Genomic DNA, 18,023 nt, shown 5'->3' with positions numbered 1-18,023 from the left:
TCACATGGGCAAACCGTAAACCATGGATAAATGCAGATACCCTGTTGCTGCTCAAAACAGGTGACAAAGCTGCCCTAAGGACTGCAAGGTCAACCTGTCACTTGCCATCAAGATCGCAAAACGTGCACATGCTCATAAAATCCATGGGCACTTTATGTACAGTATATGTTGGAGGGAATTCAAGCCATCACAGACTACAAGATTACTCCACAGGTCTGTGACAGTGATGCATCCCTGCCAGATAAGCTCAGCATCTTCTATGCATAGACAACACCTGCCCCTGACGACCAGGTTCTCTGCCTGTCTACAGCTGAAGTGAGGAGAGCACTAACTTGAGTCAATCCATACAAAGCTGCTGGACCAGACAACATACCTGATCGTGTGCTTAAGGAATGTGCTGGCCAGCTAGTGAATCTCCTAACTTACACCTTTAACAACTACCTGAGTCAAGCTGTCATTCCTGTCTGCTTCAAAACTACTACCATCATTCCGGTTCCAAAGAAGTCAAGTATATCATGCCTCAATGACTACTGGCCGAAGGACTCATACTGATCATCATGACGTCATGAACCACATCAAGTCCTCATTGCCTCCCTACCTCGACCCTCTCCAATTTGCATATAGCTCAATTGCTCAACTGACGACTACCATATGCATCGCCCTTCATCTGGCCTTGTTACCCCTGGAACAGAAAAACATGCCAGAATACTGTTCATAGACTTTAGCTCAGCATTCAATATGATCATCCCTCAGAACCTTACAGGGAAACTGAGTACACTCAATATCAGCACCTCCCTCTGTAACTGAGTTCTGGACTTCCTGACTGGGAGACTGGCAGTCTGGAAAGGCAGCAACCAGTCCAACACCATCACATTGAGCACTGGAGCCCCACAAGGCTGCGTGCTCAGCCCATTGCTGTTCACCATGCTGACCCATGACTGTACTAATAAACACAGCACAAACCATATCATCAAATTCACAGATGATACCACGGTAGTGGGGCTCATCAGCAATGATGGTGAATCACCATACAGAGATGAGGTGAAGCGTTTAGTGGATTGGTGCGAGATCAACAATCTGTCTCTGAATGTTGAAAAAAACAAAGGAGATTAGGTCATTCTCTGTTGACTTCTCTCATCATCAAGGCATTTCCATCCATGAACTGCCACTCACTGAAAGGTTTTTGTTTTTGGCACCATTCGGAGTAAATTCTAGAGACTGTTGTGCGTGAAAGTCCCAGGAGATCAGCAGTTACAGAAATACTCTAACCAGCCCATCCAGCACCAACAATCAAGCCATGGTCCAAATCACTGAGATCACATTATTTCCCCATTCTGATAGTTGATCTGAACATTAACTGAAGCTCCTGACCTTTATCTGCATGATTTTATGCACTGCACTGCTGCCATACGATTGGCTGATTAGATAATCACATGGATGAATGTTGGTGCCAGATGGGCTGGTTTGAGTAGTTCTGTAACTGTTGGTCTCCTGGGATTTTCATGCACAACAGTCTCTAGAATTTACTTCAAATGGTGCTAAAACAAAAAACATTCAGTGAGGGGTAGTTCTGCGGATGGAAACGCCTTGTTGATGAGAGAGGTCAACAGAGAATGGCCAGACTAGTTCGAACTGACAAAGTCTACGGTAACTCAGATAACCGCTCTGTACAATTGTGGTGAGAAGAATAGAATCTCAGAATGCTTTTCTGAGATGCAGGTTGGCGCTGTTTTGGTGGCACGAGGGGGACCTACACAATATTATGCAGGTGGTTTTAATGTTGAGGCTGATCAGTGTATATATGTAGCTACTGTACATGGACTGGGTGGATAGAACAGGTAGCCTCCTCATCTCTTAACTTGACACTATCAAATTAACCCTTCGGATCAGTTTGGTCTTCGCTGTGAACTCCCCTAAATTGCTCCAGCCACAGATTGAAAATTGCGGGTAAATAACCCCTATCCTGTGATAGCGGTGTTATTACAGCCTTGGGGGAGTATTAAGTCTGTGCAAAGCTCTGCACTGGGCTATTTCTATTTCTTTATCTAGCTTTTAGATCTTACGATGCAGTTTATCAGGAAAATAATAAGAAGGCCCACACGGAATATGTGCCTGCAGGATGCTCTGCAGATTAGCACAGAGTTTGAATGTCAGTCATTCACAACGGTCTTCACATTCCCCACCCCTTGCGTGTTTGTTATTTTGGCTGATTAGATTTTTCTTTCAAACACCAAAAATAATGTTTTGCTCTCAACTCTGTTTAACACATTTTACCATTTAAATTAGAATTGTCAATCGTTTATCAATTAACTTTTTAAATAAATAAATTACATGATATGCAGATTAATTAAATAATCAAATAAATCAAAATTAATTTTGTGTATCAATCTTTGCTGAGAATATTGACCCAAATGAAGATAATTAAAAAACATTCACCTTTTTTATTGTGGCAGACAAGTAAAGCATCGTATAGAAATTACTGTTTTTGTTTGTTTTGTTTCCATATCATTAAACATTAGGCTATCACTGGCCTAAAACCACATCAATTCATTGAGTTTGCAGTCGAGTCAGTCTGTCTATTAAAAGGTATATTAAAAATTAAAAAATAAAATATATATATATATATATATACATGCAGACTAACATCTTTGGCCATTACTTTTGCATCAAAAGCTTTTAATTCTGCAAATTAAAAATATTATTTATTAATCACACTAAAATAAATTCACAACCCTGGTTTAGAACCATTCCAGAGAATTCTGCCGATTTTCTCAAAATCAGCTCATAAAATGCATAATAAGGCAGCAAAATTAATCTTTTCCTAAAAATTTGTTGTTGATAATCATAGGTTTAATTTAGGGCTGGGAAATTTAACATGCTAATTTTTGTAATTAATAGTTGACTGTTTAATCCATTTCCACTGATTTTATGGCATGTATACATACTACTTGTATCAAGATTTATATATGTAAAAATGTGTCTAATTTAACTCTATCCACAAACAAAACAGAACATTTAAACCTGTATATTTTTAAATAATCCAAATAAATGATGATTCTTGCAAGGTCTTTGAGACAAAGTAAATATATTTATGATTATATTTAAATGTTTGTTTTGTACTGTGTACCATGATTAATCGTGATTAATCACAGAAAACTGTGCTATTATTTAGTTGAAACATGATAGATTCATAGTTTAGCCATATTGTATTTCACAAATTTCAGTGGATTAACCTCTGAAAAAAAAAAAAAGAAGACTTTTCTGATTTGGTTTGTTGGTGAATTTGTTACTGAGATTTGATCTTGTTGTTTCAGAATAACACTAATTTTGGCCTGTCCCATGGACCTGAAGAATTTCCCTATGGATGTGCAGACCTGTATAATGCAGCTGGAGAGCTGTAAGTATGCCCTGATCCTTTCAGCCTGATGGAGAGGATTTATTCAGTGCTGCAAAGAAGGATGTTCTACTTGCTGGCAAGAGGAGATGAAGAGCGTAGTGATTTAAGAGCACCTTCAAGTAGATGCAGCAGTCAGCAGGGAGACAAGCCACTGCCGGCCCCTCCTGCCATTATAGATTTCAGTTATTTACTATTTATCCTCAAATTTGCCAGTTTTATTTATTGTACATATATAACATGCATTGTAACATACACATTTCTGCTGGGAAACTAGTGTCAGAAAGTGTTACTGTACTTCTGTTTGACTGAAGCGTTTGGTCTTTTTATATGAACACTAAATTGTTCTCTTCAGTACTTAAATTGCAAAATAGGGGGTTGTTTGGTCATGTAACAAATGAAAAAGAGGGCGTTTAAAGAGCCCATAAAATAATTTTGTCCATGTGTGTAATAAATAAATGATCCAGGTGTGTTTGCTTTGAGGTCATCTATTTATAGTGTATTCCTTAATTTGGTCAAAACCTCCTTTTACTACATGTATAAATTGTCAAATTTTTCTCTTGAGAGAAAATGGACCAAAAATATTAATGACTCATTCTGCACTACATAGATTTTTATCCACTTATATGCCCTCTAGAATGACAGCGTTCCTCCCACTGCAACCAAACAGAAAAGAGCAAATCATGACAAAAACTAGTGTGTTTGTCTATTTTAAAGACAAGGAACGAGCACTTTGTTATGTCCCAATATGGCCCAAAATGTGAGATCCAACGTGACAAAACTACTTTAATAAAAATCAGTGAAGTTTCCTACACTGTGAGCAGTGCAATGGTCTGGCACTTGCGGGGTAAATTGCTTTGTTGATTTATAGTGGAAGTGGCTACTTTTGTTTACAATTTTTATGGGGATATTGCAGGGTATTGAAAACATTATTGTTCCCTATCTGTCACTCACTCGACGTTATGTCCCTTGGGAGCCCAGACATCTCTGATCTTTTGAGAAAAGGCCAATGGAAGGAGTGACGTAGCAAACCCACATTCAGATTTCTTCTTCGGAGCCGAGCAGTCACATTCACTGAGCTGAATTCTTCATGCTGCTCCATTCATCTATCCTCTGCCGAAAGCTGCTGGTTCTACTGCGCATTACAGCAGTTCTCCCCCTCACACACTACGGTTGTGTCGAGCAACACCCCTGGGCGCTTCAGCAGTGCTGCAGAGCCCTTCCTTATATATATATATATATATGCATGCTATGGCACTCCAGCAGGTGCACCAAGCCAAGCTTGCACTTCACCCTCCGAGCGACGAAGGTCACGGTGCGAGCTCTCTGGTGGTTCAGGAACGGCACCTTTGGCTCAACCTGGTCAAGTCACGAGATGCCGACAAGGTTCGCTTCCTTGACACCCCATCTCCCAGTTTGGGCTGTTTGGCGACACTGTTGGATACTTTGCCCGGCAGTTCTCAATGGTAAGAAAGCAGGTCATACAGCATATCCTGCCTTGGCGGAGCCACATACCCCACACTCCGTCTACTCAACGCTCTGGGTGTCCTCCTGTGGCGGCAACACCAGCTCCGCCACAGCCTGCCCCCCCGGGGGCAGCCTCGGTGTGAAGCAAACCACAGGTTAGAGGCCCTGTCCACTAGTTCAACCGACGCGATAGTCCCTTTCGTCCCTCTCGCATGGATTTAAGGGCCGTGGATCGTGCTCCAGAAGCCATCAAGCTGGTTGATCTGGACCGTCTGACTCGGCTATGCGATTCAGTTCGGCAGGTGCCCACCCAGGTTCAACGCTGTCCACTTCACTGTAGTGAGAGGCGAGAGTGCCACTACCTTGCACGCAGAGATCGCCACCCTTCTACACAAGGATGCGATAGAGCCTGTCCAGCCGAGATGAGGAAGGGATTTTACAGCCCCTACTTCATCGTACCCAAAAAAGCAGGCGGGTTGTGGCCAAACTTGGACCTGCAAGTTCTGAACCGGGCCTTGCATAGACTCCCGTTCAAGATGCTCACGCTGAGATGCATTTTTAGCGAGCATCCAGAATCAGGATTGGTTCGCGGCAGCAGACCTAAAGGATGCGTACTTTCATGTCTCGATTCTACAAAGTCCTCCCCTTCAGCCTGTCCTTGTCCCCTTGTGCCTTCACGAAAGTCACAGAGGCAGCCCTGGCCCCACTAAGGGAAGTGTGCATCCGCATCCTCAACTATCTCGATGACTGGCTAATCCTAGCTCACTCGCAGGACTTGTTGTGTGCACACAGTGACCTGGTGCTCAGGCACCTCAGCCATTTGGGGCTAAAGGAGCAAGCTCACCCCGGTTCAGAGCATCTCTTTTGACAGCGTGCCTCACCAATGAGTGCGCACAGTCGATGCTGCACTGTCTGCATGATTTCAGACAGAAAACACTAGTCCTACTGAAATCCTTTCAGAGGCTCCTGGGGCATATGGCATCCTCAGCAATGGTCACGCCGCTTGGGTTGATGCATATGAGACCACTTCAGCACTGGCTATAGACCCGAGTCGAGAGACGAGCATGGTGCCACGGCACATACCGCGTTCTCGTCACGCAGGCTTGTCGTGTCTATTAAGCCCCTGGTCAGACCTAGTGTTCCTACGGGAAGGAGTTCCCATAGGACAGGTCTCCAGGCACGCCGTGGTTGCGACAGATGCCTCCCAGCATGGCTGGTGCGCCGTGTGCAACGGGCACTCAGTCGCCGGCCCTTGGACCGGCTCATGACTGTCTTGGCACATCAACTGCCTCGAGTTGCTGGTGGTACTACTTGCCCTAAGGATGCTATTGCCGTTGATCCAGGGTAAACATGTGTTGGTCCGGATGGTCAACGGGTCACTCACGTCCCGGGCCACCTCAACAGCACAGCGGACTCATGGCAGGTTACACTCAGGGAAGAGTGAGTGTAACTCCACCCTCAGGTGGTCCAGCTGATCTGGAGTTGATTTGGCCAAGCACAGGTAGACCTGTTTGCTTCAAAAAAATCCTCCCACTGACCCCTTTGGTACTCTCTGGCCGAGGCTACCCTCGGCACAGTTGCCCTGGTGCACAGCTGGCCCCTGGGGCTATGCAAATATGCATTCCCCCCAGTGAGCCTACATGCACAGATGTTGTGCAAGGTCAGGGAGGACTGCGTCAGGGGAGTATGTTGCCGCTATATCGGCGCATCACGATGCAGTAGATGGTAAGTATTTGGGGAAGCACGATTTGATCATCAGGTTCCTGAGAGGTGCGAGGAGGTTAAACCCCCCCAGGCCGCACCTCGTTCCCTCATGGGACCACTCTGTGGTCCTTCGGGGCCTTCGGGGAGCTCCCTTCGAAGACCGCCCTCCTGATGGCGCTCACCTCCATCAAGAGGGTAGGGGACCTGCAGGCATTCTCTGTCAGCAAACTGTGCCTAGAGTTCGGTCCAGACTACTCTCAAGTTATCCTGAGACCCTGACTGGGCTGCGTGCCCAAGGTTCCCACGACCCCTTTCAGGGATCAGGTGGTGAACTTGCAAGTGCTGCCCCTGTAGGAGGCAGACCCAGCCTTCGCGTTGCTGTATCCAATGCTTGCTCTCGAGCCCACTCTACCAGGGGTGTTGCGGCTTCTTGGGCATTTTCCCGCAGTGCTTCTCTTGCAGACATCTGTAGAGCTGCGGGCTGGCTAACACCTAATACCTTTGCAAGGTTCTATAACCTCAGGTTTGAGCCAGTTTATTCCCATGTGTTATCAGGTGAAACAAACAGGTAAGTTCGGGTCAGCTGGCCGGGTGTACAGCTTGCGCATAGCACCTTTCCCCTCTCTTGAGGTGAAGACATGCGCTTTCCTCCCATTTGCGTTTGCAAAAAAGAGTGAACCCTGGACGTTCTTCCTCCTTAGCCCAGCTGCTGATGAGTGTTCAGAGAGGCTCACCGCCGCCCCAGTACGTGCGTCACTTAGGCCCCCGTACTATGGTAAGTGCACCACAGGTGCTGGTTGTCTCCTTAGGCAACCCTGTGTGATGTATATTCTGCAAAATGGTTTCCCCGCTGGTAAACTGTGTCTTCCTTGGGCAGAGGGCCCTCTGTCCTTGGTCACTGTGTTTGTAGTAACTCCTCCCCTCCTTGAGTGAGTGACAGATAGGGAACATCTCGGTTACTGATGTAACCGCCGTTCCCTGATGGAGGGAACAAGACGTTGTGTCCCTCTTGCCACAATACTGAACCAACCGCTGAAATGGCCGGGTCTTTGGCTCAGCTCCTCAGTGCGAAACCTGAATGTGGGTTTGCTACGTCACTCCTTTTATACCCGTATGTCCAGGGGAGTGGCATGCAAATCCCACACGCCAATTCCCATTGGCCTTTTCTCAAAAGATCAGAGATGTCTGGGCTCCCAAGGGTGACCCCTAGTGTCAACTCATGGACACAACGTCTCGTCCCTCCATCAGGGAACAGAGGTTACATTGGTAACTGAGACATTAGATGATTTAAAATGGGATGAATCTAGATTCAGATCCGGTTTGTTCTGCCACAAATTCTCTCTTGAACAATTTTTGATACTATTATGTCTTTCCTCCACCAGTTGGCTACACAATGAATGATCTTATTTTTGAGTGGGATGAGAAAGGAGCTGTGCAGGTAGCAGACGGGCTGACATTACCTCAGTTTTTACTAAAGGAAGAAAAAGATTTGCGCTACTGCACCAAGCACTATAACACAGGTTAGTGCCGTTTTTTTCTTGAAATATTTTGCATTTGAAGCTGTACTGTTTGTTTAGAGCCAAGTAGAAAAATGCACAGATAACACACATGCACGCAAAACACATTTATATGGCTGCTATGACAAACTGTTATTGGAAACACTGTTACAAATCACTTGGTTCCAGAACTGAAGGATAGAGACTACAGCTCTGCTTTGATTCTTCTTCATGAACTTTCGATTGAGTTAAATACCATCTGTTCGGTCAGCATCAACAGTCAGGATTTGTTACACTCCAGATAAACTGGAAAAATGCTGAAGGCCAGACTAGTTCAGATCAAAATAGAAGCACACCTAAACAGAAGGGACAGCACATTTTCTATCGTGTTCCTTTAATAAGAATTCTCATTGAGCTAATAAGTGTAATTTTTATGCCAGTTGTTTTATTAAATGTCTATAACAGTCTTCTATTGTTAAAGCTGTCATTATGTCTGTGAATCTTTGCTTTACCATTAAGGGAATAGTTCACCCCAAAATTTACATTTTGTCATAATTTACCTTCATGTTTTTCTCCAAACCAAAAGGAGATGTTAAGCAGAATGTCCAAGCTGCTTTTTTCCATAGAAAGAGAGTGGATGGGGATTTGCCTAGTTATGTTCTAAAAAGGACAAAATGCCCCTTAAAAATACTAAAAAGTAATCCATACAAATCCATATTCCTTTAGTATGCTTACTTTGCCCTTCACCTTTCACTTCACTGTTGCCATTCAAAGTCTTTTGAAGACCCAGAGGGTGCCATAAAACTCTAATCATCCCTTTGCTGTCTTTTTCTCTCCTTCTGTCTGTCTGTCTGTTTCTCTCTCTCTCTCTCTCTCTCTCTCTCTCACTCTCTTCTTCCCTCTGTTGGTAGAGACATGCTCTTCTAGTGCCAGCAATAGACAGCCAGCCTAGTGCTGAGTGCATGTGCCCTGCTGCTCCCAAGTCAAGCATTAAGAAAATAAATTTCAAAGAAATTAAAGTGTCGTTTCTCTCAGATTTATTAGTGGCAATCTATTTTGATTTGCAGAGCAGGCCTATGCTCTGTAGTCCTGCTTCCCTTTCAGTTTGTCTTCCCCGTCTAATTGCACTCTCTGTGTCCCTGGTCAGTTGCATCTCTCTTTTTATTCGCTTGGTTGTTTATGTTCAACAAAGATCGTAATCAACAGAATTTTTTTCGGTTTGATTCAATACCTCTGTTTGCTTTCAGTACTATTTGTGGTATTTTCCTTTTATACCTTTATATATATATATATATATATATATATATATATATATATATATATATATATATATATATATAAAGGCTGTCAATCGATTAAAATGTTTAATTGAATTAATTACATAATTAATCGCAATTAATCGCATGTACAAATATTTGCTGAGAAAGAACATCATATAAAAATAATTCAATATATAAAGATTGTACATATTTATATCAATATATATAAATATACATTGTTATCTTTAAATATTAAAAAATGATATACATATATAAAATATTCAGATAATTCAAATGCATTACATTCTTGTAGCAGAAGAGTTAATCATTGATAAAACAATACAGAAAGCAGCTGTAACGAATGGCGGCAGCGAAGGCAGACGAGGAGAGCGGATCTAAATGCAGACTTACTTTATTAAGCAGACAAACCAATAAACACAAAGGAAAACCCTCAATGGGGAAAATAAACATAAAACGGAGAACATGGGCAGGGACAGCATACCAGGCTAAACAACATTCAACGATAGACAGCGACTGAACAAACAGACAGGGTTTAAATACATGGACATAGGACAAAGGGGCCAATGAACAAAAAGAACTCAAACAGGATAACAAGGAGATAAACAGAAACCAATGGCAAATTAACGAGGGCAGGTGAAAACAATGAACGGAGAACACGAACGCTAACAGGGAGACTGTGGAGCTACAAAAGGGACAAAAGTGAAAACTAAGGAATTTCAAAAGTGACAAAAATGGTAAACAAAGGGGCAACGGTTAAACAAGACGAGGTATGCCTAACAGAGCCCCCTTAAGGATCGGATTCCAGACGATCCGAAATAAGAAACAAATAAAAAAAAATAAAAAACACCAGGAGCAGACCAGGGGGGGCACGAGAGCAGGCAGGAAGTCCAAGGGGGCACAGAGGGCAGTCAGGAAGTCCAAGGGGGCACAATGGGCAGGCAGGAAGTCCAAGGGGGCACAGAGGGCAGGCAGGAAGTCCAAGGGGGCACAAAGGGCAGGCAGGAAGTCCAAGGGGGCACAGAGGGCAGGCAGGAAGTCAAAGGAGGCACAGAGGGCAGGCAGGAAGTCCTGGGGGGCACAAAGGGCAAGGACAGGTTCAGGTGGTCTGGGAGCTGGCCACAGGGCAAGGATAGGTTCAGGAGGCCTGGGAGCTGGCCACAGGGCAGGGACCGGTTCAGGAGGCCTGGGAGCTGGCCACAGGGCAGGGACCGGTTCAGGAGGTCTGGGAGCTGGCCACAGGGCAAGGACAGGTTCAGGTGGTCTGGGAGCTGGCCACAGGGCAAGGATAGGTTCAGGAGGTCTGGGAGCTGGCCACAGGGCAAGGATAGATTCAGGTGGTCTGGGAGCTGGCCACAAGGCAAGGACAGGTTCAGGTGGACTGGGAGCTGGCCACAGGGCAAGGACAGGTTCAGGAGGCCTGGGAGCTGGGCACAGGGCAAGGACAGGTCTGGGGGACCTGGGAGGAGGCCACAGGACAGGGACCGGGTCAGGAGGCCTAGGAGGAGGCCACAGGACTGGAACAGGGTCAGGAGGCCTGGGAGGAGGCCACAGGACGGGAACGGGGTCAGGGGGCCTGGGAGGAGGCCACAGGATAGGGGCCGGGTCAGGAGGCCTGGGAGGAGGCCACAGGTCAGGAACAGGGTCAGGGGCCCTGGGAGGAGGCCACAGGACAGGGGCCGGGTCAGGAGGCCTGGGAGGAGGCCCTAGAGGCGGAGACCTGGAAGGCTCTGGCGGTGGGGCCGATGGAGGTGGCGCCATAGGAGGCTCTAGAGGCGAAGGCCTGGGAGGCTTTGGAGGCGGAGCCGTAGGAGGCTCGGGATGCGGAGCCCAGGAAGGCTCAAGAGACTTGAGGGGCGGAGCCCTGGGAGGCTCGAGAGACTTGAGGAGCGGAGTCCTAGAGGGCCCGGGAGGTGGAGCCGTAGGAGGCTCGGGAGGCTCCGGGAGCAGAGCCATAGGAGGCTCGGGAGGCGGGGCCGAAGGAGGCTCGGGAGGCGGAGCCGTAGTAGGCTCGGGAGGCGGAGCCGTAGGATGCTTGAGAGGCGGAGCCCTAGAAAGCTCTGGAGTCTCTGGGAGCAGAGCCATAGGAGGCTCGGGAGACGGAGCCGTAGGAGTCTCTGGAGGCGGAGCCGTAGGAGGCTCGGGAGGCTCTGGGAGCAGAGCCATAGGAGGCTCGGGAGACGGAGCCATAGGAGTCTCTGGAGGCGGAGCCGTAGGAGGCTCGGGAGGCTCTGGGAGCAGAGCCATAGGAGGCTTGGGAGGCGGGGCCGAGGGAGGCTCGGGAGGCGGAGCCGTAGGAGGCTCTGGAGGTGGAGCCGTAGGAGGCTCGGGAAGCGGAGCCCAGGAAGGCTCAAGAGACTTGAGGGGCGGAGCCCTGGGAGGCTCGAGAGATTTGAGGGGTGGAGTCCTAGAGGGCCCGGGAGGTGGAGCCGTAGGAGGCTCTGGAGGCTCCGGGAGCAGAGCCATAGGAGGCTCAGGAGGCGGGGCCGAAGGAGGCTCGGGAGGCGGAGCCGTAGGATGCTCGAGAGGTGGAGCCCTAGAAAGCTCTGGAGTCTCTGGGAGAAGAGCCATAGGAGGCTCGGGAGGCGGGGCAGAGGGGGGCTCGGGAGGCGGAGCCGTAGGAGGCTCAAGAGGCGGAGCCGTAGGGTGCTCGAGAGGTGGAGCCCTAGAAAGCTCAGAAGTCTCTGGGAGCAGAGCCGTAGGAGGCTCGGGAGCTGGAGCCGTAGGAGGCTCTGGAGGTGGAGCCGTAGGAGGCTTGGGAGGTGGAGCCGTAGGAGGCTCTGGAGGTGGAGCCGTAGGAGGCTCGGGAGGCGGAGCCATAGGAGGCTCGGGGAGAAGGGCCGTAGAAGGCTCGAGAGGCTTGAGAGGCGGAGCCCTGGAAGGCTCGAGGGGCTCGAGAGGCTGGAGGGGCGGAGCCCTGGAAGGCTCGAGAGGCTTGAGAGGTGGAGCTCTGGGAAGCTCGGAGGGCGGAGCTCTGGAAAGCTCGGGAAGCTCGGAAGGCTGAGCTCTGGATAGCTCGGAAGGCGAAGCTCTGGAAAGCTCGGAAGGCGGAGCTCTGGAAAGCTCGGAGGGCGGAGCTCTGGAAAGCTCAGGAAGCTTGGAAGGCAGGGTTCTAGGAAGCTCGGAGGGCGGAGCTCTGGAAAGTTCAGGAAGCTCGGAAGGCAGGGTTCTAGGAAGCTCGGAAGGCGGAGCTCTTGAAAGCTCGGAGGCGGAGCTCTGGAACGCTCAGGAGGCGGAGCTCTGGAACGCTCGGGAGGCGGAGCTCTGGAACGCTCAGGAGGCGGAGCTCTGGAACGCTCGGGAGGCGGAGCTCTGGGAAGCTCGGGAGGCGTGGGCTCTGGCTTGCTGACCGTGGCAGGCGTGGACCGGGAGGCGGAAGCCTGTCTTCTCCTCCTCCTCCGGGCGGACGAAGTTGAGCGCGCCGGCTCTGAAGCGAACGAAGTTGGCAGCGTGTAGGTAAGGACGGGCGTGGAGAGACGAATCATGGCGGAGAGGGGGAGTATCTTCGTGGGAAGAGCGGTAGCATCATCCTCCAGAACGTCCACCGTGAGCGGCGATCCGCTGACTTGCAGGGTCTCCTCCACGAAACTGAAGAGTGTCCAGCCACGCTTCGCCGGCGGCAACAGTTCCCTCAGGGACTCGTTCAAATTACCCCGGAAGAATGCCACCAGAGCGTAGTCGGGGAAGTCAGAGATGTTTGCCAGCTTCAGAAACTCTTGGACGTGGTCCTCCAAAGGGCGGTCCCAATGCTTGAGGCTGAGGAGCCGGTAATTCGCAGAGTAGGCTGCTAGATCCATGTGTGGTCTATCGTTCTGTAACGAATGGAGGCAGCGAAGGCAGACGAGGAGAGCGGATCTAAATGCAAACTTACTTTATTAAGCAGACAAACCAATAAACACAAAGGAAAACCCTCAATGGGGAAATAAACATAAAACGGAGAACATGGGCAGGGACAGCATACCAGGCTAAACAACATTCAACGATAGACAGCGACTGAACAAACAGACAGGGTTTAAATACATGGACATAGGACAAAGGGGCCAATGAACAAACAGAACTCAAACAGGATAACAAGGGGATAAACAGAAACCAATGGCAAATTAACAAGGGCAGGTGAAAACAATGAACGGAGAACACGAACGCTAACAGGGAGACTGTGGAGCTACAAAAGGGACAAAAGTGAAAACTAAGGAATTACAAAAGTGACAAAAATGGTAAACAAAGGGGCAACGGTGAAACAAGACGAGGTATGCCTAACAGCGGCTTTAGAATACAATGTATTGTTTACTACCATATTATTGATCATAAGTCAATCATTGGCACACAGTTCACAGCAATCCATTTCACAAGTGAATTTGTCAATCAGTTGGAGATTTATTATGAGGGCTTGTTTAAGAGCCCGTCAATTTACGCCTGCGTCAGACATGCTTGTGTTGCGTCTCGGGAGCGTTGCATCATAAACATAAAATGTTTAGTTCACTGTTTCAAGTTAAATATAGTTTAATACTCAATATTTAAATACATCTTGTGATGCCTTAGTTTACATTTGCGCTCCTTCAAGTGTTTTGAAAGCAAGAACATAATGCATGTCTGTGTTGTGGGTTGTTTTCTTCACTGTATAAACTGTGTGTTGCTCATACAGCTGAAATTTCACTTACTGCCCTCTGGAGTAAACAGGTGGTACTACAAGCTTGCATTTCTCAGGAATCTTCCTTATTATGGAGCGATTAATTGCGTAATTTTTTTTAACACGTTATTTTTTGTCAAATTAATTGTACTGAATTAACGCGTTAAATCGACAGCCCTAATATATATATATATATATATATATATATATATATATATATATATATATATATATTTCTTTTTATATTTTCTTATATATATATAACATGAAATAATCAAGGTTTATATAGTATCAACTTTACAAACAACTACCAAAAGCTCAGCTATAGTGAAGATATTTGGACTTTGACCTTGACATTTTCAGCTGAGACTGTACCCTCTGTCTATTTGCAGTATGTAAACTCATATAGAAGTACCATAGCCCTGTTTATACATTTTAACCATTCTAAGCTGTTATGCTGGTCTTAGCTGGTTTAAGATGGTCTCCCAGTCTGGCCAAGCTGGTAAGTGCCCAAAACCCCTCTAAAAAAAGCCAACTGACCAGCCTGACCAAGATGGGAGACCAGCTACTGTAAAACCATCCAAATAAACCTGCAATGACAAAACAAATAAAATACTATATTTTTGTTTGATCAATGATCGCAATCACTCTACAAAGAGGAGCCAGTGAAAACCATGTACTTTTTCTGTTCACCAGGAAAGTTCACCTGTATAGAGGTCCGTTTCCACCTGGAAAGACAGATGGGCTATTATCTTATCCAGATGTACATCCCCAGTCTCCTGATCGTCATTTTGTCTTGGGTGTCCTTCTGGATCAACATGGACGCTGCTCCTGCTCGTGTCGGCTTGGGCATCACTACTGTGCTGACCATGACCACCCAGAGCTCAGGATCAAGAGCCTCTCTTCCGAAGGTGAGTTGGGTCTCCAGCCATTTTCATTCTTAATCAGTTCCCTATAAAACACTTATTCCCTTTGTATTCTATACAAACTGTAACAGCCTTTGTATCAGGAACATGTCTATGATGCTCGAAAATGCTATTTAGTTCCATTAAGTTTTGAGACAAAGCCTTGATCTACACTACATGGCCAAAAGTATGTGAACACTCAAACACCACATCCATAAGTGTTTGTTGAATGTTTAATTTCACAAGAGGTGCTAACATAGTTGGAACATGGTTGCAGGGAGTTGATCCCATTTAGACACAAGAACATCAGTAAGCCAATTCTTTAAGGTCCTTGCTTGGTGCACAGTGGCACAGAAAACGGCCCCATTCTACTAAAAATAGAGGTTGCTGTATGCTTGATTTTATTCACCTGTTAGTATTAGGTGTAGCTGATATAGCAAAGCCTGTTAATTAGGGTGTCCACATACTTTTGGTCAAGTGTATGTATCGTGGGTTTGATTTAAAATGTAGCAACAAATATTTGTAATATTTTTCAGTGGTGGTGACTTAAAGGTGCTAGAAGCGATTTTTGCTGTTCTAGAATTTCCACAAGCTGAGCTATTGAATTAGCCACACCCCCCTCTTTCCAAAACAGCACTCCAAACATGCCAAATTAGCTTTTTTAAGACTGACAGCAAGCAGAAGCGGTTGTCAAGCAAAATAGCGCCCTGACAACTGTTATGAATAACATGGTGTAAAAATGGCATTGTGCCTCAATAATTTGCTTCAACTACATTACTATTACATACTATCTCATAATACTTATTTCATTAATATCTTTCAGGGAGTAGGACAATTTTTTGCACACCTTTCCATGAAAAGCAAAAACACTTAAAGCACCTTTAATAACACACACACATTTATTTATTAGTGAATAGGGTTTAGGATAAAACTTTTAGCACCAAAGAGCTGAGAATCCCTCACTAAAACAAAAGACAAAAAAAAAAACAATTAGAACAACCCTGACCACTCAAGGAGAATAATCAAGTCCCCATATGGCTCTTCATACCTATTTAGCCTTGGGCAGGAGGATGGCAAGCTCGGGGTCATGAAAGCTAATTCATTATTCATTAATCCTTGTGCATTGATAGCAATTTGTCATGATGATTTTCAATGACCTGCTATTATTTCCTCTTTATTTATTTACAGTAAGTACAGCTTTTTCTGTACTTCCATGTCCCCTTATGTGTGTGTTTGTTGACTTAATTACTCAGATGAATGTACAAAATCATGTCCATAATTTCTAAATCTGTCTATACCTGTTTTGTGTAACCTTGAATGCACCTGCCTTCTGTAAACAAGGATTTTTATTCCTTTTATTAATATGATTTATAATCAATGTGTTATAGATGAGATACAGTGTACATATGCACTATTCAAACAGGATATTGCTGTAGTTTGACAACCATGTTGATCATTTCTGTGTCAATTGTAGACTAGGCACACTAACAGTTCAGGTTAACATAAATTGTCATGCCTGACATGGTCACATTAAAACCTTTGTCTCTCTAACATGGATTTATGAGATTGAAATTGAGATTGGTTCAGTTTCAGGTTCAAGTTACTTTATTTATACCCGTAGGTAAATTTGGTTTGCAGTGGATGAGTTCATACGATTTTTTTACAAAGACAACCCAAACAGTGCACTTTGGAACTATAAACCTTCGTCCAGAAGGAAGCCAAACTCTGTAACTGTGTGGTTGACAGGGATGCTGGGTTAAGCTGTGACTCCCCAATCAGCCTACTAGACCATTTGACAATTTGACTCAAAACATTTCTGTTCTTTAAAGATAGATTTCCAAACATGACACTAAAGAAAAGGATCAAATAGATTCAATAAAAGCATGACAGAATAAAGTCATCATAGTTTTGTCAATGTAAAAATGGGACAGTTTCCTTAAGCAAAACAAATGTCGGTGCGCCTTTTTACACACAGCTTCACAATTTGCTTCAAAGTTTAGTTTTGAGTCTATAATTGTCCCAGCTTTGTTTGTTGCCATTGGCTGATTTGTATGAGTCAGCCACATTTACAATGATGTTCTGCTGCCACAATAGTCATCTTGCAAATATGCACCATTGCTGCATGCTGAAAGTTCTTAAATTGTATTTGTCACGATATGCACACTCAAACACATTTAACCTCAGGGCTCAAAAATAAAACTGGCCTGATTATCGAGGTCAGTGTAAGAGTATTCCGTGATAGTTGACGGAACTTCCACGTGCCCTATTGCTGATATCAAGCTTTGCTAATTTTCCAATTATTTATTTGTCGTGTGCATGCATTTTATGCCTTGCAAATTAAAACATTTGGTTTTCTGTGTTTTGAAAATAGTTGTTTTGCTAATTCTGTTGAATTCTGCTTATGTAATTTTTTTTAGAGATAAATTATGTTTAGGGGGGAAAATATCTACTTTTGTTTTTCTGACACATTTTAAAATATGTTGCGTAAAGAAATTATCACTTTTGTGGCCAGTGATAATGAAATTGATGGTGGCAGTGAAAGTACAAATCTGAACTACTAAACAACTGGGCCAGCAGGAAAAAAAAAATCTTATTGTTGAACCCTGAATACTCAACCCATGTCCTTGCATTGCTATACCTTCTCTCTGTCCATGCACATTCATCAAAAAAAATAAATAAATAAATAACGTTTCGCTTTTTACTATTGAACAAGTCACTATAGGCTCTTAGGTTTTGAAGCATTGGAGTAGTCTCACCCCAGCCCGTTCTCATCATTTCAACAATGCTTTCTGAAAAATGCACTCTCTGTAATGCCATCTAAACTCCATGACCACTTTGGTCACTGGCTTGTCAAATAAAGTGAGTCCCAGTCAAACAGTCAGGCTGGCAGCCAAGTCAGGCCAAAGAAGCAGCAAACTTCAGTTGCCTATATTGCGTAGGTCGCTGCCTGACAACAATCATGCTTTGAAAAATCAATGGATAAAGACTTAGTAGTTGTGCTGCTGTGCCTAAATTCTTAAAATTGAAATGTTTTATTCATTAACACTTTGATCCTTATGTTAGACTGTGTAGAACAGTTCTTGTAGCTGCCTGGATTTAAGATGAAAGCGCTTCTTGGGTGTTCTTCCTTAAAATGGGCATGTTTTACATTTT

At 45.3% G+C, this 18,023-nt stretch overlaps 1 protein-coding gene across 1 annotated transcript in view; it reads left to right on the top strand.

Moving 5' to 3' along the window:
* LOC127659977 (glycine receptor subunit alphaZ1) overlaps positions 1–18,023 on the top strand; it is a 76,225-nt gene that overhangs the window by 39,979 nt on the left and 18,223 nt on the right. Inside the window, exons 6-8 of the mRNA XM_052149996.1 lie at positions 3,315–3,397; positions 7,948–8,085; positions 14,662–14,876. Of these exons, the coding sequence (XP_052005956.1) occupies positions 3,315–3,397; positions 7,948–8,085; positions 14,662–14,876 (436 nt within the window). The remainder of the gene's footprint in view (positions 1–3,314; positions 3,398–7,947; positions 8,086–14,661; positions 14,877–18,023) is intronic.

The sequence above is a fragment of the Xyrauchen texanus genome, chromosome 19 (assembly GCF_025860055.1).
Source record: "Xyrauchen texanus isolate HMW12.3.18 chromosome 19, RBS_HiC_50CHRs, whole genome shotgun sequence".
Taxonomy (NCBI): domain Eukaryota; kingdom Metazoa; phylum Chordata; class Actinopteri; order Cypriniformes; family Catostomidae; genus Xyrauchen; species Xyrauchen texanus.
The sequence above is the reverse complement of the archived record's forward strand: the minus strand, read 5'-3'. Positions and strand labels throughout refer to the sequence as shown.